At 35.8% G+C, this 27,637-nt stretch overlaps 1 protein-coding gene across 1 annotated transcript in view; it reads left to right on the forward strand.

The window, feature by feature from the left end:
• LOC145684914 (uncharacterized) overlaps positions 1-27,637 on the forward strand; it is a 54,792-nt gene that overhangs the window by 23,003 nt on the left and 4,152 nt on the right. The window contains exons 5-6 of the mRNA XM_081757265.1: positions 1,726-1,837; positions 20,661-20,737. Of these exons, the coding sequence (XP_081613391.1) occupies positions 1,726-1,837; positions 20,661-20,737 (189 nt within the window). The remainder of the gene's footprint in view (positions 1-1,725; positions 1,838-20,660; positions 20,738-27,637) is intronic.

The following is a 27,637-nucleotide window of genomic DNA, read 5'->3' on the forward strand; positions in this document are numbered from 1 at the left end:
TGGGCTGTTTCAGCCTACGACCTACGATTGTGTTCATGTTAACAGCAAGAAGCAAGACAACAACTACAGTTTGCCAGAGGATTATTTGGACCGAAGAATCCAGTTTCACTTTGTTCCATGCTGAAGGAGAAGGATTAGAATATGGCAAAAACAACCCGAGTAGATGGGACCCCCAGTGCCACGTATTGCAAGTGCATGAGGATGGCTGAAGTGTAATGGAGTGAGGAATATTCCGTTTGGATGAATTAGGTCCTCTGATAACTGTTGATGGATATATGAAATCAGTGCGAAGTCCAAGAATAATGAGTTTTCAAACCTCTGACGCTTCTTCTTGACCTTTATTCTTAACCCCTTTCAGCACTTATACGATGTAGCAGAGCGGATGGTTCGAACAAGATGCTCACAATCTTCAAATTTGTGGGATTGAGAGACTTTTCCTGTCTGCGTTGTATAGCATTTCTCAAGAACGATACCAGTACCTTCTAGCATAATTACCATAACGAACCAAAGAAGCTCTGCAATCGCAAGGTCCTAGGTAGATGTAATTTTTTTTGCCCATTCAGTGTAGTCTCGCTATGTTCTACCTATTCTGTATTCTTACAGTTGTTGTATAGAGCCAAACACTGGCTTTTTCATATATTATTATCCATAACTGTTATGAAATCTTCTTCGACACCACTTCTTTTAAGAGCATTACTAACCGTAGAGATCTTCAACAAATCAAAAGCTTCTTCACAGTCAATGAACGCAGCAAATACGTCATAGGCAGTTGACTTCTGTACCCGTTCGTTTGCTACTTCAATATGATCTACTGTACTAACGCAAAGTTGTTCTCTTTATTGCTTGAAGTTTAACTGTGTTCCTAACTGAATCGTCTATACTTTCTTAAATTAGAGGGAGATTTGTGCTGTGTAGCGCAGGTCTTCCTTGTGCGCTTGATTATGTAACAGTATGTTCTGGCATGTTTTATTTCTCACAAACTTGACAATTTCATAGACACTTAGATACAAAGTTTGAGAATAAGCTAGTCTTTTATATATATACTAGCTGAACCTGTGCTCTCTACACAACGCATCATTCGCATATGAGCATAAATCTCCTTATCATTCCTTACAACATCTGTACATGTCCCTTTACAGACACAAGTGAAAGACGTATTGATTAAAAAAAGCCAAGGAGTATCATAAAGGGGAGATTTTTTTCGATTATTATTCTCAATATCTCGCACCGTTTGCAAGATTTGAGCATGCTTCCAGTTGGAGTTTCTAATTCATGTATGAACAGTGCTTTCTTTCTTCTTGCATGCAGTATGTAATAAGCAAATACATTACATAGCCCTACACAATTAATTATAATGTCAGTTATGTATGGTGTTCATTGGGCAAAACACTCCTAAAAAGAAAAAGGTTCATCTTAGACTGGAGAAATGGTTATCCTTCCTTTTCCATTATTATTTGGCTATGAAACAAACGCCTGACACATATATATAGTATTGGGATGTAGAAATGTACACCTTATCCCATTGACTCTAGTATATTAGTGAATTAGAATGTGTGATGTATCTGAAACAGACTTTTGGTCTTAAAATATCTTTCTTAATGCTGCTATGAGGCACGAGAAATAAACCTCTTAATGTTTAATGCAAGGAAAAAGATATAAAAACCGTCTTTAGTTTTACAGTATCAATATTTTTCATATTATGTTTCTTATAATTTTCTACTTTAGATGGATGATAGTGGGAATTTTAACGAAAATAATATTCAAGAAGCTGTCGAAAGGATTTCAAGAGAAGATTGGAAGAAAGGGTTCAAGGAACACTATCCCTCATGTAAACAAGGTATATAAAAGTAATTGTATAGACTAATATATTAGGTTTTTGCGAATGAAATGACAGCTTTGATGTCTAATGGAAAACTCACCTCAGCAACACATAAATGGATGGATTGATATCACCATTTATCGGTACAAAATCAGTATACAATTTCGTTTCGGTGGTACAACACTGAAAATGAGTAGCGTGGACACCGCCCAAGATCATTTTTCAGATGAGCTTGTCAGGAACAATGTTGAAGGATACCTTTGTAAAAGTGTTCGTGCCATTGCAAACGAGTTAGGTGTACACCATATTACCGTAGATCGGTAACTCCGTGCAACTGAAAAGGCGAAAATTTTGACTCATGCGCACAACGAGTATTGGAAGCTACTAATAAGAATCGCTGTCTGGAGATGCGTGATTCTCGGTGTACGGAATAAGTGGAAAAGTATCCATCATGAAAAATTAAAAATGAGTCTGCAAAGACAATCGTAAATGGTCAGGACAGTGGTTGCGATTCCCAGTTCAGAGCGATTTCCAAAATCTAGAAAAATATTACTCATATTGTGATCTATGGTGGCATGTGTTTCTCCGTCAAGGCGAAACTATCTCTTCGGATTATGAGAGTGCTATAGCAGGACCAACAAGAGATGGTCTCTGACGTTTCTTAACACACATGCGGAGAGACAATGCAGTCCCTACTTTGCTACTAACTAGGAGACTTACGGAAGTGTCACTCACCGATTTGAATGAAACTTTGCACACTTGCAGAACATCGACAAATAATCGACACGTATTTTTTATATCGGCAATGGTGAAGATTTAAGGACATAAACCATCCTTTGAACGTTGGGGGTGGTCTCTAAGCATAGACAGAAAACAGCCATTTAATTTAGAAGAGAACATACTGTCAGAGGGGTTTTATTACAACTGATTCAGAATCTGACGTCAAAATTACAAAATTCTAAATGGTGGACCCAATATAGTGATTAAAATTGCAAAATGTCTTCTGGTTTGAATTTCTCTGCACTTAACCAAGAACAATTATAGTTGGTAGGGGTTACTACCAGAAGGTAACAGACCGATTTGAAATCCTTTTCTATTGATTTGAAACCCCTTTATTTTAACGAAATGCTTGATTAAAGTGAGTCTCTGTACCTCTCTCTGTTCGGGGTACTTAAGTATAGTAAGTCCCCTCGCCTTTCACTATGTCAGAACTTCACATATCCTCAATTGTTATAATTATGAATTTATTGAGAAAACGCTTCACAGTAATGATACTTTGTAAAAAAAAATGTCATAAACATTGCTAACGCTTCACAGTAACGAATAACTTTTTGTGTCACGCATATCTAATAAGATTTGCAAATGTGGGAGAAGAAAACTGATTGTGAATCAGTGATTTGGATCTAAATTATATTATTACGGAGATGTAACTTTATGTTATAGCTGTAGAGGTGTAACGTTGCATGCTCACACATACAACCGTGGTCCCGTGATTAACTTGTCCACAGGTAAAAGTCAAACCTTGCCCAATAACCAGACACAATTCCTTCCTCTACCTGCATACAAATCAATCACAAGCACACTAGTCGAGTTAGATTTCCCCGATTCTTGTTTTGGCAATTGCAGAGTAAAAACACTGAAAAATAATATGTTTTTTTTTTCTGGTAGCAATCAAGCTTTTTTAGACTAGGAGATATAGGTAAACTCTTAAAATTCAACTGGAACAATTTATTACAAACAAAATATATATATAACAACAACAATAAATATCCAACCCCCGAAGAAAATCGTTTAAATACTTCAACTACTTCAAAACCTTTCCAACAAATGATAATTCGAACGATTAACATTAAATCTTCCAAAGTTTTACGAAATTACCAAATTCTTGAACATTAATTAACCTGAAAAGTATCAATAAATCCAAAAGATACAATATTTCCCGCATACACATTTACTGTTCCCATTTACTAAAGTTAAATTCCATTTTCGGTACTCAGTGACAATCCGGATCCAAGTGTTAAATATTTTTGCTTTTCTTTCCACAAAACTTACAATATTCTCCGTTAGGTTAGGAATTACCAGTAATACGTCCACTCCGGTCTTAACTCGTTTATTCATTTATGAAAATTCCTACTTAAAATTTCTCCTTGTAATAGTTTGAGAGTTGGCATAATATAAGATTATTGGGATCCGAACCCAGCATGCGCGATCCGAACCAATATATAATGGGATCCAAACCCAAGAATTGGGAGTCCCATGCACTGCTCTAAAAAATAACGAGAGGACGAATAAATTTCAAATCTCCTTCCACAGCCAAAAGAGGTTAAATAATTCGTCCTCACTTTATTCCCCAGGACAGTACTAAGTTCTAGCTCAATTCTTCAATTACGTAGAAAATAGCACTCTACTTACCAAAACAACAAGAAATTTCTATACATACACTATTATTCAGAAAATCTTTAAACACACTAGTTGAAGCAATATTATTCATGTAGTATTAAGCCAACCATAACGAATTTCCAAACCAGGTTATCCGAAAGGGAATTTTAATGTTATGCCATGCCAAATTGAATTTAATTTAAGTCCACCAACTTTTAAACCTAACCCTCACCTTTCCAATCTTCAAGTGGCCGAGTTGCTGAGCAATCCCACCCAGCAGCTACAGCCTACAAGTGCTGCCATCTCTTGAGATTCGACGGAACTCCTCGTAACTAGCACTTATAACTGAAGTGGAAGGGCATCTAGTGAGCAGAAGCCGTATTACTTAACTCCTACCTTTACATTCAATATACAATATTATAATTCCATCAGAAATCTTTTTTTTTTCGACGGAAAACGCAAATATACGTTACATATAGATCCGTCTGCCCAAAAATTTTTAATTACATCCATCAAAAGTATATGCGTTTAAGGAGAAGAATCATGTTCTTAATTATAATTACAATTCCCATGCATTGCATGCTTATACAAAAATTTTACAACTTACAGTCTCCATCCATCTATACCTTGAGGACGTGCTTTATTACAAGAATGCGATAGATCCGCGTACATATGTGTATCCAAATTCGGGTAAATACTGGAAGGTCGTCTTCCCTCATTCATACGGACATAACCACAAAACACATTAGGACCAAAACCACGGACAGCTCCTGCAGGATACAAAAATTAAGCGACACAAACAATTCACACAAACATGTCACATATATATATATAACCAAAATAAAATAATCTTCATTACTTATTATTATTATTATTTTATTTTTTTTCTTACACCTTAACCTACTGATCTCTAATTTGGTTCACGGGTTGCGCATTTCTTGGCAGAATATATCGTTTACAATGCTGAACATGTCTTTTTATTTTGACCTGGGGGTTGTCCACCTTCTCCAACCATAAGGTATTCATAGTCGGTTGTCCAACTACAAAATAAGGACCCTCCCAAATTTCAGCAAGTTTAGGGTTAAAGTGTTTTTCCAATGATGCTTTCATGAATCTTTTGGTTAAAACTTGATCACCAACTTTAAAGTTAACTGGCAAATGCCTCTTAGAGTAGGTTTTTTCACATCTTTTCCAGGCGTTCTCTAAATTTCTCTTTATGATTTCATATTTCGTATTCTTGTCAACTTCTTCGTCTAATATACCCAGATCTACTAGCCACTTGACATCAAGCGGGCTATACATGGTTCTTCCATAGTAGATATCACATGGAGAGACACCCGTAGTTTCATTAAGACTCACATTGATAGAGAAAGCAATTTTAGATAATAATTGGGCCCAATTTCTTTGATTCTTATCAATGTACGCCTTCAAAATCCCTTTCAAACTACGTATCGTTCTCTCACAAATGTTCGGTGATGGGTTATACGGCGAGGTTTTTATGTCCTGTATCCCTAGGCTATACAGGAAATGTGTAAAGTATCCTGATACGAAATATGTCGCGCAATCATGAACCACCTTAGAGACAAACCCAGTTCTTAAAAATATATCCATCAATTTCTTACATATAGCTTGACTCGACAGTTTCCTTAAAGGCTCTAAAAATACAAATTTACTACAGGCATCCACTACAACTAATACATATTCATATCCCTGACTACTTGGCCATTTCCCGGCAATATCAATAAAAAACGTGTTATTTGGAGCTTTAACTTGTCTCGTATAATAATTCCCCTGAGGCAAGGTGTTCCTATCGCGAATCCTTTGGCATTTAGGACACGATCTCACAAATTCATTGATATCCTTAAACATATTCGGCCATGTCATACGTCTAGCTATGGCGGCAGTTGTCTTTCTTACCCCTCTATGAGCACCACTTATCAATTGAGAATGGAAATAGTCAAGTATAGTTGGTATTAAACTTTGTGGAACTACTACTCTATAACCATCCCCAATCTGGCTCTTCGTTTTCTTTAACAAGATACCATCTCTTAAAATATATGAGTCTACACTTTCTTTCTTTTTTAATTTACCTATGATTTCTTGAAGATCTTTATCTGATTGTTGATGTGTTTTTAAAGGTTCGTTTAACAACGGCAATTTCCAAAAATTTACAAAACTTAAGTTGACATTTTTACCATTATCTTTTATAACCTCAGCTGTATTAGGTTCATTAGTATAAAATTCTACATGATTTCCTATTCGTGACAGAAAATCTGCTGCTATATTAGAACTCGTCCTAATATGGAGAATTTTGAATTTAAACTGTGAAATTTTTTCCATCAAGGTACCATACTTTCTTTGCCGTTTGTGATTATGTAATAACCAAGACAAAGCCTTCGAATCAGTGTAAACTACAAAGAAATTATGCAAATAATATTCAAAACGTTCTAACGCCAAAGATAAAGCCTTCGCCTCTAACTCGTATACATTCTTGCTCCAATCTGATGGTGGTATGGCCTTTGAAAACATATGTACCGGCATTAATTCGCCGTCTCTATTATATTGAGATAATATAGCACTGTAGTTTTTCAAGGAAGAATCACAATGAATAACAAAACTTGAATTCATATCCGGGACCTTAAGGATTACCTCGTCACAAAATGCATCTTTAAGTTTTTGAAAGGCATCATCGTGTTCTTTAGTCCACTTAAATGGAACCTTTGCGGAACGCATCTCCTGTAAAGGTGCAATGAGTTCAGCAAAGTTATGTACAAATTTAGAAAAGAATTGAAAAAATGCACACACCCTATTCAAGCCCTTCCTATTCTTAGGCTTTGGTAAATTCTTAATAGTTTCAAGTCGGTCCTCATCTATGGTCATCGTTCCACGTTCAAATTGAAACCCTAGATATTTTATTCTAGTTTGAAACAAAAGAGTTTTGGAAGGTGATACAGTTAATCCAGCTTCCCTGTACCTACTTAGAACTTCCTCAACCAGTTTTTTATGTTACTCCAAATCAGGTGTAAATATTAACACGTCATCATAAAATATTTCTAAGTTATCCCCAATTAAGCCGTCCAATATTTTTGACATCAAATAACTCAAAACATGTGGAGAAGTTGATAACCCCATTGGCAGGCGTCGAAATTGATACATCTTATTTTTAGTTACAAAAGCGGTTACCTGTTTACTATCCTCAGTGAGCAAGCACTGGTAAAAACTTTTCTTGAGGTCAATCTTTGAAAATATATGGTTATTTGATATGCTAGAGATAACATTTTCAAGATTGGGTGACGGAAAATTCCGTGTAATTATTTTCTTATTCACAGAGCCATAAGCCACGACTAATCTCTTACTATGGTCTCTATTCTGGACCAAAAAGCACGGACTGGAAAATGGAGAAGCATTAATCTCTTCTACCACCCCCTCTTTTACCAAATCTTCTATAAAATTATCTAATTCTTTTTGTTTATAATTTGGTACACTATATGGTTGTAACTTAACTGGAGTTTTATCAATTAAATCAATTTGATAATAGAAATCCTTCACACATCCTAAACGATTAGTAATAACATCTGAAAAAGAAGTTACTAGATTATTTACATAATTTTGTAATTCAGGATCTTTAACTAAAAGTTCTGAAGAAACTTTATAATTACCTTCTGAAGGTGCTGCATTCTGCCCGGAATCAGTAACCTGAAGCACCTCATGATCCACATAGGTTTCCAATTCAGCAGCCAATTGTTGTTCTCCAAGCGCCTGCTGTTCTGATCTGCATGTCTGATTTTGTAAGGTTCTAGGGAATCGAGCAGCCTCCTCAGCCCCATTCAAGCATGCTGGAGTGGGATGTACTACGCTATCCCTAGAAGCTAAAAAGTTTGTCCGAGGAGTAGACTGTTGCAGGTTAGATGGGGGATTTATAGGAATTATTAACTTCCTAGCTTGAATTTTGTAAAGTCTGTTTGACACATCTATCACTGCTTGATATTTTCGATGGAAACTATTTCCCAATAAGAGATCAAACTCTGAAGATGGAACTCTATAAAAGTTTTCAGAAAACTGTTGAAAACCCATCCGAAAATATAAGCGAACTCGTGATTTAACTGTCAGTTGTTGATCTCCAAGACCTACAACTTGCAAACTAACATCTACTTCTCTAATTTTACACTGTTTTTGCAGATTTCTAAAGAACATTTCACTCACAAAACAGGACTCACTCCCTGTATCCAGGATGGTATTGACTAATTTCCCTTTTATATATGCAGGCACGACCAGAAGATCTCTATTATTTTTATTATAATGTGAAGAATTTACAGTTTGGAAACCAGATTCATCCACCAATGACCTATGTTCAGAATTTCTACCAATAGCACTGTTCCTTTTCCGAAAATGTTTGTTTGAACCCGAAGAACTAGTCACAATATTCTTCCTAATGGCACCTGTTTTACCTTGAAATTTTTCATTACTCGATGACGTATGAATATTATTATTAGAAACTATTACATTTTGATTTTGTTCTAGATTTCCATCCAAACATCTACCTTCTACCAAATTTACCGGTTTACAATTTATACCAGGTTGACTAATTACGTTACAAATAGCCGATTTATTCGTTATTCCCTTATGGGGATTTTTATTCACACTACCCATTACTGGTCCGACAGCATTTCGCAATTTGTAATAATCGCTACTGTATCTATACATATTATCAAAATGTAAAGCTGCGTCCTCAAGTTGTTCAAAAGTCATCGGTACTCCCCTACAGTTGAAAAATTTATGAACCATTGGACTAACCATATTACAAATTAAGTTACAAATAACCGGTTCTTCGAAGTTCATATCCAAAACATGTATTAATGCTAATTTCTCTTCCACAAATTCATACAAGGTTTGATTTTCCCTCATAACTCGGTAAAACTCTAAGCGCATAAACTGTGTTCTAGCCAAAGGTGAGATGAATTTAATGACAAGTTGTCTACAAATGTCTCCCCAAACTGAACCTGTACCAATCATTGACTGTAAAAGGTAATTAAATTCCTCTTTAGTACGCGCTAAACTAGCTATTAAAATTACATCACACGGTAAATCTTTACTACGCACAATTTTGTCAAGTTTCAAAATGAATTGGAATAATAATTCTGTATTTGTACCGTCTCCCAAAGGTAATTGATTAGTCTCGGCCAATAACAATTTATACACCCCTTCGGTTGCTAATTTATTAAAATCAAAATTTAAATGCTCAGAACGCATATTATGTCTGTATAGATTTCGTCTATCTAAGCCTGGAACAGAGGAAGAACGTATCCGTGGCCTCCCACGATTTTGTTCAACAAAGTTACTATCAAAATTTGACTCAACATTACGAAAACAAGGATTTTCAAAAGCTACATAACCTACAAATCCTTCTTCACTACTCGTACTACTACGTTCAAAATTATCAATATTTGCATAATTCTGCCTATTATCCATCTTTCCTGTAGCCAGAATTCAAATTTATCCGTAAATTCTTCTCCTTTTACAAACAACAAGCAAATGCGCAACAACTCGTGCCAACTTGTGCTAGGTGCACCTTCAAAAATTTTCTTCACACAAATTTCTTTTCTTCCCATATATCTCCTGTATATTACTCTGCGCTTTTATTATTAACATTACATTCTAATTTAAACAAGTATATAGCCAAAACAAGTATCACTTCAAGATTGGAAAGTTGTAACGTTGCATGCTCACACATACAACCGTGGTCCCGTGATTAACTTGTCCACAGGTAAAAGTCAAACCTTGCCCAATAACCAGACACAATTCCTTCCTCTACCTGCATACAAATCAATCACAAGCACACTAGTCGAGTTAGATTTCCCCGATTCTTGTTTTGGCAATTGCAGAGTAAAAACACTGAAAAATAATATGTGTTTTTTTTCTGGTAGCAATCAAGCTTTTTTAGACTAGGAGATATAGGTAAACTCTTAAAATTCAACTGGAACAATTTATTACAAACAAAATATATATATAACAACAACAATAAATATCCAACCCCCGAAGAAAATCGTTTAAATACTTCAACTACTTCAAAACCTTTCCAACAAATGATAATTCGAACGATTAACGTTAAATTTTCCAAAGTTTTACGAAATTACCAAATTCTTGAACATTAATTAACCTGAAAAGTATCAATAAATCCAAAAGATACAATATTTCCCGCATACACATTTACTGTTCCCATTTACTAAAGTTAAATTCCATTTTCGGTACTCAGTGACAATCCGGATCCAAGTGTTAAATATTTTTGCTTTTCTTTCCACAAAACTTACAATATTCTCCGTTAGGTTAGGAATTACCAGTAATACGTCCACTCCGGTCTTAACTCGTTTATTCATTTATGAAAATTCCTACTTAAAATTTCTCCTTGTAATAGTTTGAGAGTTGGCATAATATAAGATTATTGGGATCCGAACCCAGCATGCGCGATCCGAACCAATATATAATGGGATCCAAACCCAAGAATTGGGAGTCCCATGCACTGCTCTGAAAAATAACGAGAGGACGAATAAATTTCAAATCTCCTTCCACAGCCAAAAGAGGTTAAATAATTCGTCCTCACTTTATTCCCCAGGACAGTACTAAGTTCTAGCTCAATTCTTCAATTACGTAGAAAATAGCACTCTACTTACCAAAACAACAAGAAATTTCTATACATACACTATTATTCAGAAAATCTTTAAACACACTAGTTGAAGCAATATTATTCATGTAGTATTAAGCCAACCATAACGAATTTCCAAACCAGGTTATCCGAAAGGGAATTTTAATGTTATGCCATGCCAAATTGAATTTAATTTAAGTCCACCAACTTTTAAACCTAACCCTCACCTTTCCAATCTTCAAGTGGCCGAGTTGCTGAGCAATCCCACCCAGCAGCTACAGCCTACAAGTGCTGCCATCTCTTGAGATACGAGGGAACTCCTCGTAACTAGCACTTATAACTGAAGTGGAAGGGCATCTAGTGAGCAGAAGCCGTATTACTTAACTCCTACCTTTTCATTCAATATACAATATTATAATTCCATCAGAAATCTTTTTTTTTCGACGGAAAACGCAAATATACGTTACAGAGGACAATATCAGTAAAATGTATCAAGAAGTTTTTCCACGGTCTAAAGCCGAACATATCAAGAGGCTGAATCCTACCAGTTGTTAGTGCCGAATGGTTTCTATTTTGAGGTACTCTTTTGTTCGTAAAATAGGTTGAAAAGTTGATTAATTGTGACCACTCCACGAATCAAATAACAAAATGGACTTTGCATTAGACGCTGGGAGAAAAACCTCTTGAAATCATGATGTCACAAGACCTGATGTTAATTTTCCCGAATTTGATGCTTTCACAAGAACATTTTCAGATTAAAAGAGGTTATTTTGGATTATAGAGCCAAATGTTTCATTCATTTCCTGTAAAATAATTGACAACAGTGATAACAGAACACCATTTTCAGAAATTAAGGGCTATATGGTGTAGCTGTGAGTCATAGAATTATTGACTGTGCCGCACATTCTACTGTTTGTGTCTCTGTAAACTCTATAGTAAGAAATGCAGACTCACTTTCATCAAACATCCTATTAAAATGAGTACAGAAAGGGGTTTCAAATTGATTTGCAACCTCCTCGCAGCAATCTCTGACAACTATAACTGTCCTTGGCTAAGTGAAAGAATTTCAAACCAGAGGACATTTTGTAATTGTAATCACTATATTGGATCCGCCATTTTGAATTTGTAATTTTGACGTCATTTTCTGAATCAGCTGTCCTAATCCCCCTGGCAGTATGTTTTCTTCTAAATTAAATGGTTGTTTTCTGTCTATGCTTAGAGACCACCCCCGACGTTCAAAGGATGGTTTCCGCCCTTAAATCTTCACCATTGCCGATATATATAAAAAAATACGTGTCGATTATTTGTCGATGTTCTACAAGTGTGCAAAGTTTCATTCAAATCAGTGAGTGATACTTCGGTAAGTCTCCTAGTAAGTGTTACCAACTGCGATCACTCTGTCTTACATCATTGATTAAATTGCCTCTATAGATGCACCTAAAAAAGCCTAGACACATGAGTAAATGGCAACGTCACTGAGATCTGTCAGAAACCTTCTCTTGCTGGATCTTCTATAATCTCCATGAAATGCAGAGCAACATTGCCCCAAATCATCCGGAAATGTCTAAGACACGTGATGTCTTCATGTTGTATGACAGTGCATGCCCAAATTGCAGATTCTTCATGAGTTGTAATATGAAACCCCTCCTCATCTACCGAATCCTCCTGACTTCTCTGATCACCGAATACCAACTCTTCTGGCATCTCGAGCACTTTTTGGAAGAAAGGACCTTCCATGATGATGATTTCTTGTGGTTAAGGTGCAGTTACGGGTTTCTTCACATGTCAAAATCCAGATTTGTTTTTCGCTATGAAACGAAGTCGTCGGAAGAAGTCATATAGCAAAAGTCTATGGTTGCAGACGGCAACTGTTTTGATTAACCAGGTATTGCAGCTTTATTTATTTACTTTTTGAGTTTTGAAAATAGTGCACACGATGCAGACATTTCAATTACACCAACCTACGATATACTCGTACCATTAGACGTTCTACAAACTCCTATAAACCTTTTCATTTTTAAGTCATAGATGAAAGTATGAGAGACCTATAGAGTCTATCTGATACTACTATTTATTACTATAGATCAACCCACTTGTTCCTCTGCTAAGTTTGCTGCAGGAGTTTGTCACAACATCATAGCTGCCTCTTAGTCATTAAGTAATTTTATTGATACGAAACATTTTAACGTCGATGTCCTTTAATGTTATCACATACAGGGTGTAACAAAATGTTTCACAATATTTTGGGAACAGTCTTCAGATCAAAATAAGAAAATAAGTTCATATGGACCTGTGCTCAAAAGTGGATAGTTTCGGAGTTATAGGGTGCTGAAAACGTAAAACAAGTGAACTGTATCGCAAGTCTATTATTGCAAGTTCATATGGGACTTATCGTAGTCGGGTCAGGACATCACTGAGAAACTGATATGTGAACTATTCAAATATCCATATTTAAGAATGCTCCAGTATTTGTAAACCAATTTCTAGAGAGGTAAGCGGAGAGTGATCAAATACTCACAAAAAGCCTCTCTAAAAATGATTGTGCAAGCACTGGAGGTTCTTAAACATGGATGTTTGGATACTTCACATACTAGTTCATCAATATCTTGAACCGACTACGATCGGTCCTACAGTAGGAACTATGGACCGTTAAAGTTAATTTTTTCACCTTTTCGGCACCCTATAACTATGAAATATGCACTTCCGACCACAGGTCCTATGAACTTTATTTCTTATTTTCATGTGAGAAATCTATTCCCAAAATATTGTAACACATTTTTGTAATACCCTGTATTTAGTTGTACCTTGTGAAGGACTTTTTTGTCTTCAGAAGTATACAATGCATAAGTATGGGAAGTGTTATAGAACGGCTATATCCGTTTATCTGTCGACAGTAAGAGATAGCGAGAAATGACTATTTGGTATGAATACAGCGTATCAACAATAAATTTCACCTCCTTTCTAACCGGAAGTGATAAAAATCTTTGATTTTGGGTTTCAATACTGATCGTCAGAGGGAGGAAATGGTAATATTTAACGAAAATCGTTTATTTATAGATAAATATAAATTGTAGAAATAGATTCTATCCCCACCCATATCTATGTACTAAAATTAGAAAGTTCTACATATGCTCCCGACACCATGTGATGGTGTAAACAAGCTTCAGACGACAACCACGAAAAAGACATTGTCAATCATCGTCAACTACCGTCAAGTAACAAAGATTAATGAAGTCAGCAACATTTCAGGATAAAGGAAGCCACAATACCACAGAAAGCATCAATCTCCCCCGATTGATCATCACCACTCTCTAGGACGCCTTGTCTCTGAGAGCTCTCTATCCTTATCACTCTCTAGGATGCCTGGTATCTGAGAGCTCCTTTATCCTTATCACTCTCTAAGACGGCTGGTATCTGAGAGCTCCTTTATCCTTATCACTCTCTAGGACGCCTGGTATCTGAGAGCTCCTTTATGCTTATTACTCTCTAGGACGCCTGGTATCTGAGAACTCCTTTATCCTTATCACTCTCTAGGACGCCTGGTAGCTGAGAACTCCTTTATGCTTATCACTCTCTAGGACGCCTGGTATCTGAGAGCTCCTTTATTCTTATCACTCTCTAAAACGGCTGGTATCTGAGAACTCCTTTATCCTTATCACTCTCTAGGATGCCTGGTATCTGAGAGCTCCTTTATGCTTATCACTCTCTAGGACGCCTGGTATCTGAGAGCTCCTTTATTCTTATCACTCTCTAAGACGGCTGGTATCTGAGAACTCCTTTATCCTTATCACTCTCTAGGACGCCTGGTATCTGAGAGCTCCTTTATGCTTATCACTCTCTAGGACGCCTGGTATCTGAGAGCTCCTTTATCCTTATCACTAGAGACCGGATGTTTAGGCACTAAAAACCTGGAAAATAGGCAGGCAAATAGGCACTAAAAATTTAAAAAATAGGCAGTAAAATAGGCACTAAAATGTAATTCGAAATAATGAAGATAAATACTCAGCATCATTAAAAAAATAGATTCAAGTCATAGATAATGTTCAAAGAATATAGAAACATACTTGTTTGTTAATATCTTCTTTTATTGTATATATAAAAACGAAGCTTGTTATGCATTCTATACATACTGGGTGAATCTGAAAGATGTGCACATACTTCGGGAGCTGATTCATGACATCAAAAGAAGACAAAAAGTCCTGTTGCAAGTTGTCAAATTCCGCTTCGTGTACGAGTGACAGGGGGCCAACTTGGAATCCAAAATCGAATCCTGACAATTGGAACGAGACATAAAGGTGTTCACATACTTCGGGAGGTGATTCGTGACATTCAAGAGGACTTTTTGTCTTCTTTTCATGTCACGAATCACCTCTCAAAGTATGTGCACATCTTTCGGTTCCGTTCCAATTGTCAAGATTCAATTGTCGATTCCAAATGTGCACATCTTTGAAGTTCAGCATATCGTAACGTACCACGTGCTTGTGTTTACAAACACTTAATATGTGTGTATTATTTATGTTATATAAATTATATATTTTCCCAATGAAGGCTTATTTTGAAGAAAATGCATAGAATAGGCAATATTAGGTACTAAAACAATTATTTAGGCAGTAAAGGTCGAAATAGGCAAAATAGGCAAAATAAAATTGGCTTAAATCGAAACTATAAACCCCCATATAAACTTTAAAACGTTACTTTTGATCATATCTTTAATAATAAAGAATAGGCATTTTGCCTAACATCCGGTCTCTACTTATCACTCTCTAGGACGCCTGGTATCTGAGAGCTCCTTTATTCTTATCAGTCTGAGGACATCTGGTCTCTGAGCGTTCCTTTTACTAGGACGTTTAATCTCTGCAAAACACATCACTTTTTAGGACACCTGGTCTCTGAGTTTTATCTTCCTCTCTAGAACGCCCGGTCTCTGAAAGGTACCTATACACACTTCTTGGCCTCGAAGTGCCTTGGATCCTGTCACCCTAGGACATTGGTTCCAGCAAACTCACCAACAAACCACCAAATATCCCAGAGAAACTTATATTTGAACTGTAATTATAGTTACTTCTGTATATAAGAAGAATTTTTATATTAAAACGTGATTGGGAAACTTAAAAAATCCCGTGTACCATTTTAGCTCTACCCTAAAAAAGATAGAACTTTAGAATATTGATATATTTCAATACTGATTAAAATAGCGAACAATAGAAATAATAGAAGTAAAGAAACGTTTTTTGGACATGGATTCAAGATCTCAAGAATATGTCGTATCTCAGTCCCTATCCTTCTATGAAAGTAGTTGAAACCACTAGACCTTTTGGTTTCAATATTGATTACCATAGAACAAAAATTGTAAGAGAACCACGAAACATTTTTTGACGTATATTCAGCGTCCTAGGAACAGGTTCCACTTCCGTATGCGGACATGTCAGTATTTCGAGAGTAAAATTATTGCCGGCATACATGTTGTGAACATACTGAAATGTTATATTGTTTGCAAGTATACTGTCATATTCAACTAAGTATTTAGTGGTTAAATCTAGACAGGCTTGCATTCTACATAATTCTATGGCCTATGGAATCCAAAGGTTCAATGCTACGTGTTCAAAAGCTCTCCGTTGGCTTCTGTCCTTGGCCAACTCAATCCAGTTTTTATTTTGTATTCCTATTTCTGTAAGATCCATCTTAATATTGTCCTTTCATCCACGTCCTAGTCTTCCTAATGACCGTTTTCTGAGTTGATTTCCAGTTAAAATTTCTGAAGAGAGTTTATACTTTCTTCCATTTTGGTTACACGATTTTCCACCTCAACCTCCTAGACTTAATGATTCTAACAATGCTCAATAAAAGGAAAAATGCAGTTCGTCGTTATTGACTTTTCGCCATTCCCCATTTTCGTCCTTTTTAAGTCCGGAAATTCGCCTCAGGATTTTGTTTTGAAATACTTTCAGTCTGCGTTCTTCCTTCAAAGTAAGAGACTATATTTTACAAACATACAACATAACAGACTTATTTCCTTTTAGGCGAAGGTTGGAACTTTAATAGTGGCAACTATTTATTTACAATTGATACATGTATGTTACAAAGGTTTTCAGTTATTCAATGTAGTCACAAGCATAAAGCATAACCCGTTGCCAGTGTTGTGGAAGTCGTTGTTTGCATACAGCAACACATCTTGTATTAGTAGTTTTAATAGACTGGTCTACACCCTGAAGAAACTCTTGAACAGTTCTGAAACGAACCACAAAGACGTTCTTTCATCTTAGGAATGAAGTCAAAGTCACGAAGGCTTAAATCTGGGGAGTAGGGTAGATGGTAAAGCACTTCTCCTCTAACGAATTAGTTGATCTTGCTCTGTATGCGCCCGAGCGTTAACCAGCAAGATGATGGGTGGTTTCTACAAAAAAAAAAAAAAAAAAGATTCTTTCTCAAGACTGTTCGCAAATTGTGTTTCAGAAGGGAACAAAAATACTGTGCATTGACAGTCTGATGTGGGGGAACGGCATCCATTAGGATTACTATTCCAGTCGTAGATAAGAATCACCATAACTTTCACATTGCTGGGGACTTTTATGATGGCCCCTAATGACGTTGTTTGTTTGATTGGCGTGTCAATTGTGGCTCGTAAGATTTTACCCATGTTACATCCAGCGTAATGATACGGTTACAAAGCCTATTATGGCTTATATGTAAAACATACAGTAGCTGGAAAATCAGCATACTTAATCATAAAGGGCACTTAACAATAATTCTCGATGTAATCACAGTTTTCGTTCAACCGCTTATCACAACGGCAGATAAAGTTTTCTATACCATTTGTTTAGAGATCTGCGTCAAGTTCTCGTAGCCACCGTGAGGCAGCAGTTTTGACATAATCGCATGCCAGATGATGGTGGCCAGCCATTTTTGCTTTAGACAAGGAAAAGGTAAAACTCACTGGGGTTATGTCAGAGCTCTAGAAGGGTGCTCTAGTCGTTCCAAGCGTAACGTCAGTGGTTGAAGTAATGGGTCTACCTTATGTCCACGGTTGTCATTAACAATATTGGTCCGTCTTTCTTTAAGGGCACGACACCACTTCCCTACTTATTGCTTTGAAATTGAGCCTTCCTCATACACCTATACAATCTGCTTATGAATGTGAGTAGATGTAGTGTTCTTGGCCCATAGGAACCGCAGCACTGACATCACTTCTATTTTTTCCAGATGACTAATCATTTTTAAAGTACGCTTCTCGGGTATCCATAATCAGAAACCGAAGTCTTCAAACCCGCAAGTTTTGTGCTTTGTAACCTATTTTTTCGACCATTCCTCGTAGAATCTAAAGTCTATGTGCCACTACTGGCTTATGAACAGTATGTCGAGCCGAATGGCAACCAGTTTTATAATTCATGGCCAGCACATCGATTCTCAGCTGTACAATTTCCGGACTCTTTCTGAATATTTGGATTGCACAATTGCCATACGAGGCTGACTGAATACTGAAAATTCTATGCCCTTTACCAAGAATCGAGCCCGGGACCACACACTCCAAACGTAGAGAGGCTAACCACTGAAGTGCTACAAATGTATTTGTTAACGAACATCAGAGGTTGTGAGCAAATTTTTATTTATATGTGTAACCGCTTTCCAGAACTGCTCCTGACTTCCAACCATTTGATGCTATTGAAATCTCTTACTTACCTCATTAAGACTTCGAAGAACATCTCCAAAAAGGTATACAATCTCTTCCCTGGTCGTTCTAGGTCTCGACAATGAAATGAGTATGAAACATCGAGAGGTTCAGATGTTTCGTCTCAAAATCCCCGTGGACATCCAGAGAATCGCTCAGACCACGACACATAGAAACAATATGAACACATGAGACAAAAACACATTAAATAAAATAATGATATACTTATTTATTAGATCTACTATATAAAAAGTTTGTAGAAAGAATAATCACAACACGAAACACTGATATAGATGTGGATAGCTCGCTAATTTGATAAACACACAAACAAATTAACACTTCACTTTTCAACAACACAGAATAGCCCGTGTAAATCTTTATCAGATGTATACTCGAATAAAATTTTATATTTTGAAGATCACTATAAGCACTTTTCTCACACCACTAAACGACGCACGTTAGGGTCAACACTATGGTGTAGAAGTGGGACGAATCCCATGACGTAAATTCCAGACTGGTGCTATATTGATCCAACAAAAAAATCTACATTGGCATTCTACTAGAATCAATGCTTGCAGTCGAAGTGTAAAAATCCAAAGTGTTGGTAGGAACCGATAACTCTTATACGAACTTGGTCAAAGTACCAGGGAATTAACTAAATAGGGCTAGTCGCTAACAAAGTCCTTGGGCGACTATATAATAACTTATGCTTCTTCGCATAACTATATGACGAACAGTACACGTACAGTTTCTACGTTGGTATCTGGAGAAAGACTTGCCGAGTTGTGATACTCCGGGTGGAAATTGGACTGACGAACTATCCAAGATTGTCAGTTCAATGTAATCTGGTTTAAACAATCTGTATGTATATGCAAAGAAATTTGCGATAATTAACAGTTCACTAGCCACAATGCAAAAGAAGAGGACATTAGTTCAAATGTGAGAACTTTGAGATACAAGATGTTGATGTTCGCCAATATTGGGTGACTCCTAACAGACGTTCAATGTACCTGGGCTATTAGAATTTCCATAAGTATTCGAAGAAAACACTTAATTCAGTTCCAGATAATTGTATAATATATCTATGGATATTAATGAATAAGAAAGCAACCCTGAAGCTATTCTAAGTACGATTCTCACACATGTAGTTCAGAAAATGAATAGCGCCTTTGTTAGTCACTAAAATCACTGTGGAACAAATATTGGTGAACGAGGAAAGGTTCTTTTTTGTTCTTACTCATAGGAAAAAGTTAAGTTGTTAGCTGTTCCCATCGAAGAAAAGAAATGAATTTCGTTGCAAAAATAAAATATAAATTGAAGAATGGTTTCTGTCTTTCACAAATATACAGAGCGTCCAAAAATACCTATATAACCCGGTAACGGTTATATATGTCATAAGGAAGTCATTTGCACCTAAGTGCTCTGTGACGTTAGAGATTCCTCTCCCCTTCTTGGTAAACGTAGGGGAAAGGAACAAGTTGGCACAGACCTTAGTGACGTTGATAAAAGATAGTGGTACGAGGCAAATACCTAGTTAATAATTTCGAAAGTGTTGTAAATTGTTTGCAAGCATACCACTCATGGATGCCACTAGCACTTGCTCTCCCAGAGACAGGCATTTTCCTAACCCTCAGTCACGCTCACCCACAATCAATTTTCTCATACTCACCCTCAATCAATTCACTCACACCCACTCGCCCTTACACTCAAATATTGTTGATGTCCTCACTCTCAGCTTGATGTCCTCACCCTTAATCGACTTCCTCACACGCACATTTACTCGCACTTACATTCGAATATTGTTGATGCCCTCATCCTCAGCCACATTCACCCTCAATTGACTCCCTCACACTCACCCTCACTTGTCCTCACCCTCATTTGTCAAAATGAGGTTAAGTGAGAGTGAGGGCGGCCCTCTTAATGGCAAAAATGAGTGAGGGTGCCCATCTCTGTACTCCCTTACCTTACCCACTTTCCTCCTTTTCGCATTGTGCTTCTCTCTGCTTTGCTCAGATTGTAAAAACATTCTTCTACGTCACACATCATCTAGACGAAAATGAATACCGTAAGTTAGATCAAGAACTGTAGATTTATCTTATGAATTTCCAATGTGTGGGAACACTTCTCTTTGTTAATACTTTTGTTTCTTTCAACAGATCATTCACAAGTAACTGATAACTGCGAGAAAGTTTTCCAAATATCTAAGTGCCTAATGGATAAAAATAAAGTACAAGTAAGTATATCTAAAAAAAAGTGCATAATAAAAATGATTTATCAATAGTTACCACTAAACTAGTAACGCCACCTGAATAATATTCACCAATGATATCCAAGGTATTATACAAGGTGTTTTAATAGAGAGCTGGTGAGGGGTATTCACAAATTGGGCAATGTTGAATGACACAATTAACATTGTCTCCTTTACCGTCAAGAACAGAACTGTCGAACGTAAAACTCAAAATAAACATGGCTTGATGAGCATTTGGAACGTTCTGTGTACAGCCAGCAGCAAAAGTATTTCCCCCATTGAGTGTTCTAATTCCATTACTTGGGGTCCAGGTCATTTGCAGTTGTAAAACGCCTCGACAGATGCAACACAACTTAGACGTGACTTGGTAATTGAGGAAAATATCACGAAACGTTCTTCAATTTGAGGCTCCGTCATTATTTTTAACGATGGCCCCGATTTATTACTATTCTTCCCCACCTTAACTTCTAATTTCCAAAGAAGAAAAGACGACAGACATTATTTTTACATTCTTTGAATTGTATCAACACGTGTAGAAAGTTCTATTTTTATCTTCTGTAACTACTAGTTTATTTTCTTACTGCAGCAAAGTGATAAAGCATAAATCTCCTCCCGGGTCATGGCAATTTTTTTTCTATTGGAAGGTATCGTTTTCATCACCGTTTAATAACCGGTGTACAACGAATGAGCCGCTGGTGTTCCGCGAGGAAATCGAAACAAAGTTATTAATTCTATAACAATCAAATTGGAAGACATAGAAAAAAATGTAAATTTGTATTTCACATTCCTATGAACTTCCACAACGAAAAAAATCACTGTAATTATAATATATTATTGTACATACATTACTGCGTAGCATATAGTACTTCAGAAACAATTTTATTTGTCGGAGTCTCATACACACTAATGTTGAGAAGTGTTTTGATATGGTTCAGTTGACTTCATTTGACTGGGTGAGGGACTCCTTTTCGCCTTCTGTCCTAGAGTCAGCAGAATTAAATGTCCAGGAAGAAAGTAAATTGGTCGATATGAGGAATGACCGAGGTTTGAAGCTCAAGTACTCTCAGCAAGACATGGCATCATTCTGAATTTCCTTGTGAAGAGAAATCCAGCTATTTCTACAAAAGCTGTGAAAGTTCTCATTCCATTTTCTACATCCTACTTAAGTAAAGCAGGATTGTCTGCAATGAACACAATTAAGTTTAAGAACAGTCACAACTGTTAACTCCGGAACACGAAATAAGGGTGTGTTTATCAATTGTTCGTCCAGAACTGAAGATTATGAAAAAACATCAAGATCAAGTCGCACATTAATTTTGCTTCGTGCACCAACTTCTTTTACTTATTATTGAGGAATTGTAACCTTCATATATTATTACTTGTGCTAGCGAATTTGTGTGACATTTGCGGTTTTCGGTTTTTGAAACAAACGGTTTTCTGAAAACCGAAAACTGCAAATGCTCTCTTCGAAAGCAAAAGCCGCCAAAACCGTGTTTGCGGTTTTATAAGTGAAACCATGTTTGTCCTTTTTAAAGCAGAAACAATCTTTGCTGTTTTTAATTACACCTTTTAACAATTGTGAAAGCATCTATCAATCGAGACAATTATATTGATTTATATGTGTGTTTTGAATTTTTATTTGCTCCAAGACAATTATGGTAATATGTGCAGCACTGTGCGAAAGGGATAGTTCGTTGTTGTACAAGTCACAGCTAGTGTTGTCGAATTTTTGTGACATTTGCGGTTTGAGGTTTTTGAGAAACCGAAAACGCAAAAGCGGTTTTCGGTTTTTAAAACCGACATTTCGGTTTTATGAAATTTCCCTTTTCAAAAACCGGATTTCGGTTTTTTCAGAAACCGATTTTGACAGCACGAATTGTAACCTTCAATACCATAATATTATTATTAAAAAATTCTTACTGTACATTTTAAATTGTTATCATTATGACCATTATTGCTTCTTTATTGTTACAAGCTATATCGTAACTTGAAATTTTAAAAAATCATCCAATCCTTTCGACGTAGCAGACATGCATGCAAATTACCTACATTTGTGTTTTAAAAGTACATTTGTTTGTTCGTTCGTTATTTTGTGATCTTCCTTCTTAGTGAAAGGTTGGATACAGATTTCGAAAAAGAAAGTGTATTTTTAAAGACCTGAGTCCTATAATTTTGCAATTGTTTTCTGTTTTTAAATTAGAACGAAAAATAAGCATAATGATTTACCACGGGGAAAACAAGTGATCGAGCTTTCTTCTCTGTGAGAACATCAGGAATCACAGAAAAACAATATCACGGTATTTTATATTTACAAATAATAATAATGATATTTATGAATGTGCCGCGAGAATTTATTTACATACGTAGTGTGTCGCAAGTTGAAAAAGGATGGGAAACGCTGGTTTACGTAATTGGTATTATAATGCTGATATTAATTTATTATTATTATTATTATTATTATTATTATTATTATTATTATTATTATTATTATTATTATTATTGGAAAGTTAAGACTTTGCTACATACTTTGTATTTTATGAATTTTTTATTTAATTTCAAGTCTTTTTGTTGATATGGAACGTATCTGAAATGGCGAATTGCTTTAAACATTAATATTTCTAGCAGCAGTAGTAGTAGTAGAAGTAGTAGAAACTTATAAGCACTTGCTGGGAAACAATAACGTTTGTGTTTGATCAGTCGTGTGTTTGACCCATACTAACAATATGCTTTACGTATTCATCAATTGGTCTCTAAACAAGTTACGTTCCCACACAGTACGAATCAAGATTGATACGGCTCACGTCATCACGTAGCCATGTTTCGTAGTTTATTTTTCTAATGCGAGTGTACTGAAGAAAGTCATTTCAACACTAAGACCGAGAGAAATTGAATATTTTCCATTTTATCTCACATTGGAAGTATCAATATTACAAATGATAAAAATTTCTTTCAATTACCCAACGGGAGTCGAACCCGCATCCACCTAGATGTGAAACCTACGCTTACCCCACTACTCTAAGACATCGCTGTTAATCAAGTTGGAAAACTTTGTGTGAAGTGTCTTCAGCAAATTGTACACTTTTACGATTCTAATATTATAAAACTCTTGATTAGGTCATAAAATAGAAAGTGTTATGCAGAAACAATAATCAAACGAATGAAAATCTAAATTGACAAAGTAAAGTGTTGAAAATGATTGAAAGAGATAGTATTCGTGGTTGTTGCTATAGAATTTAAATATGAGGAAGTTTAACCCCTGCTTGAGCATCAAGGCTAAATGTTATGTGAAATTATAGTTTAAATATATCTCTTCGGTATTTTTTTATAATTATATTCTTTCACGAGCCATTAATATAAATTGCAGATTGTCGAGTTCAACATTTTGTTCAGTCTACTGAATATTGGGGAAATCAAAATCTCTAACTGTTGGCCCGCGAAGACGTGATGTGCAACCCGCGCACTTAAACTTACTTTTTTATACATAATTTCTGTTTATTATGTAATTTTGTATTTAAGGTTTGTTTTTGGGAATTATAGGAAAAGAAAACTTATAATGTAAACAACCTGAAACTCAAGCTACCCCAATGCGAAAGCGTCGGTGGACCAGCGAGGGGCAACTAGCAGTACTTCCAATGTAAGGCAACATGGAAAATATTCAATTACTCTCGGTCTTAGTGTTGAAATAACTTTCTTCAGTACACTTGCAATAGAAAAGTGAACTACGAAACACGATTACAAGATGACGTCAGCCGTATCAACCTTTATTCGTACTGTGTGGGAACGTAACGTGTTTAGCGAACAATTTATAAATATCGTAAGGCATACCGTTAGTAGGATAAAACATACGACTGATCAAACACAAACGTTATTGTTTCTCAGCAAGTGCTTATAAGTTTCTACTACTTCTTCTACTATTACTGCTAGAAATATTAATATTTAATGCAATTCACCGTTTTAGACACGTTCCACATCAACAAAAAGACTTGTAATTCAATCAAAACTCTATAAAATATAAAATATGTAGCCAAGTCTTGACTTTCCAATAATAATAATAATAATAATAATAATAATAATAATAATAATAATAATAATATAAAGAAATAACAGAATTAAAATACCAATTACGTAAACAATACCTTTCAATAAAGAAAAAGGATTGCCACGACAGCATTCGGACACGGGTCTGTGCCATAGGAGTTTTATGCTTTAACACTGTTACAGTTTCCGTATACAAAGATAAGAAAATAAAGTAGTAGTTACGGAAGATGAAAATAGAACTTTCTATTTATACGCGTGTTGATACAATTCAAAGAACGTGAAAATAATATCTTCAGTCTTTTCTTCTTTGAAAATTAGAAATTAAGGTGAGGAAGAATAGTAATGTAAATCGAGGCCATCGTTATATTGATGAGGTATCCTCAACCTGAAGAACATTTCGTGATGTTTTCCTCAATGACCAAGGTCTATATAACTTGCTTTTGAGTTGAGAAGCAAATCTCGAGTAAGTCATTGTGATACTGACATAATGAACGTCTCGTTATGCGAGCATTAGTATCTTATGTATAATCTTATGCAATGGTTTTAACTAGCTAATAGTTTGGGTGGAAGAAGAAGTGACGCGGTAGGTAAGTGATTAGTACATTGAACTTCTATCCGGCGGACAAGATTAAAATCCCGGCCAGGTTCAAACTTTTTCAAATGTTTCAATATCAATTTCAATGCATATTCAGTGTGACAAGCAAGATCTTTTCCTCTCCAGTAAGAAAAAAGATGTTAGAATGAGAATTGGGGAAAGTCTGTCAATGGAGGGAATCATTTACAAACTTATTTCCAGCAATTGCTATATATTTGATATCTTCATCTACTTTCAAGTATTTTCTGATTCATGTGTAGCCAGTATTTTTTATTTCTCTCAATATATAGTATAAAACAAAACAGTACATTACATACATAGCAATATTGAGAATAATATATGGTGTTCATTGGATAACACGCTCTGAACCGTAGATTCATCTCAGGATGGAGAACTGTTTTGTGCGTTAGAGACCTGATTCTGTGCTACCAACTGCTGTCAAAGGTACGTGTAAGTTGGGCCGCATCTGTCCAGGTTCTTTACAAACTACAAATGATCTGGACCCCAAGTAATGGAATAAGAGCACTCAGGGGGAGATACTTTTGCTGGTGGCTGTACAAGGGAATCAAGTCCACATTTCTGATCATATTGGATATATTTTATGTTTAAAATCTCTGTTTGACACTGGTTTCAGAGCTCAAAAGATTTATTCCAACATATTTCAAATAGTTCTTATATGTAAAAATTAGTGTTAACTGTTCCACGTCTTAAGTGCACCATACAATGTTTGTGTCTCTTTTCCTGACAACTTTAATACTTGGATTTGATTCTATTGTGCTCTGAATGCCTCATTTTTTCGATTATCAATCATTTACAAGATAAACCAAAATTAAAGTATAGTATATTAATATTTAGTATTGTGCCTTTGACGTGTCCTGGGACTAATGATTTTTTTTTCTTGTTTTAGCGTTCGGTCCTGGAAATGTTTTTTCCACGTTTCCCTGTTTTCAGCTTCCTCTTTTAGCTCCCAATGTTTTCTTCTATTTTTCAAATCATCGATCAGTTGTGTTCTTCCTACTCCTCGCATTCCTTCAATCTTTTCTTCTATAGCGGTATGAAGAAGACAAATTCTTTGCAAGATAACCTATGTCCAATCCAATTGGCCCTTCTACGAAGGATGCTGGCTAAGAGGTTCTCTTCTCTCATATCGGTTTTAAAAATTAAAACATCCCTGTTTGTTACTTTCTCTTTTCCATTTTATCTTCTCCATCTTCCTCAAACACCACACTTCAAAGCTATATAAATATTTCTGCTATAACGTCTCTAATGTCCAAATCTCTGAAACCTACAGTTCAATACTCCATATATAGCACTTAGCCAAGTTCTTCCTTAGTCAGATGTTATTCCTGCTGGTTAAGAGTGATCTTTTCTTGTTGAATGTTTCTTTAGCTATGACAATTCTTGACCAACATCTTTGGTGCAGTAAGTGTCTCTCGTCAAAATACTTCCCACCTACTTGAAATTACCGACTCTTTCAAATACTCTTGGAACTATTCTGACGTGTAAGAGCGTGTTTCCACGAGATATTTGTATACAGTTCCGTAAATTCAAGCATAAAGATTGGGTTAACCCAAAAGAAATTTGAGTCACTATAAAACTTTGCGTATGTAGAAAATTTTTCGTTCGAGTTACGTAGTTTTGTACTGTATATTGCATATCAAAACCATTGGTGCCGTTAAATTCGATAACTCGTTGTTCGAATAGCGAATAATATTAATTGTTCGAATCAGCGGCGTACAGTACACAAAGGGGAGTTTTCACGTTTAAACCTCCATTTCACAACACATGGAAAATTAGCATTTTACCACATTAAGGTATGTATCCAAAAATCCAGAGACGGTAAGAATTTGGGAGCTCGAAGTTCCCTTTCATGAAGTTGTTTCCTACACTGCTCCAATATTAAGAACGGTATTTGATTAATAACATAAAAACATTCAAGTAATTAAGAAGTTCGGTTTCCCAAAATCTCTTTTATATATATTTACTCTATCTGTCCGGAAGTCACAAAAACTCAAAAACTATTTGATACATCACCATTTATTTTGGTGAGGATGCAGAGGGTAAAAATGGAGGCGATCCATTAAGTTGATCTCAAGATATAGACAATAAATAATTTCTTCCTCATGTATTCCTATAGTACTAATGAATATTATCCTTGCTTGATAAACTACCCGCAGTACTGTTAAGATTAGTGTAATAGTACAGGACACAAATCTATCCATGAAATACAATGTTAAAATGAAACTAAATGG

This window comes from Thermobia domestica, chromosome 5 (assembly GCF_964235325.1).
Source record: "Thermobia domestica chromosome 5, izTheDome1.hap1.1, whole genome shotgun sequence".
Lineage (NCBI taxonomy): Eukaryota > Metazoa > Arthropoda > Insecta > Zygentoma > Lepismatidae > Thermobia > Thermobia domestica.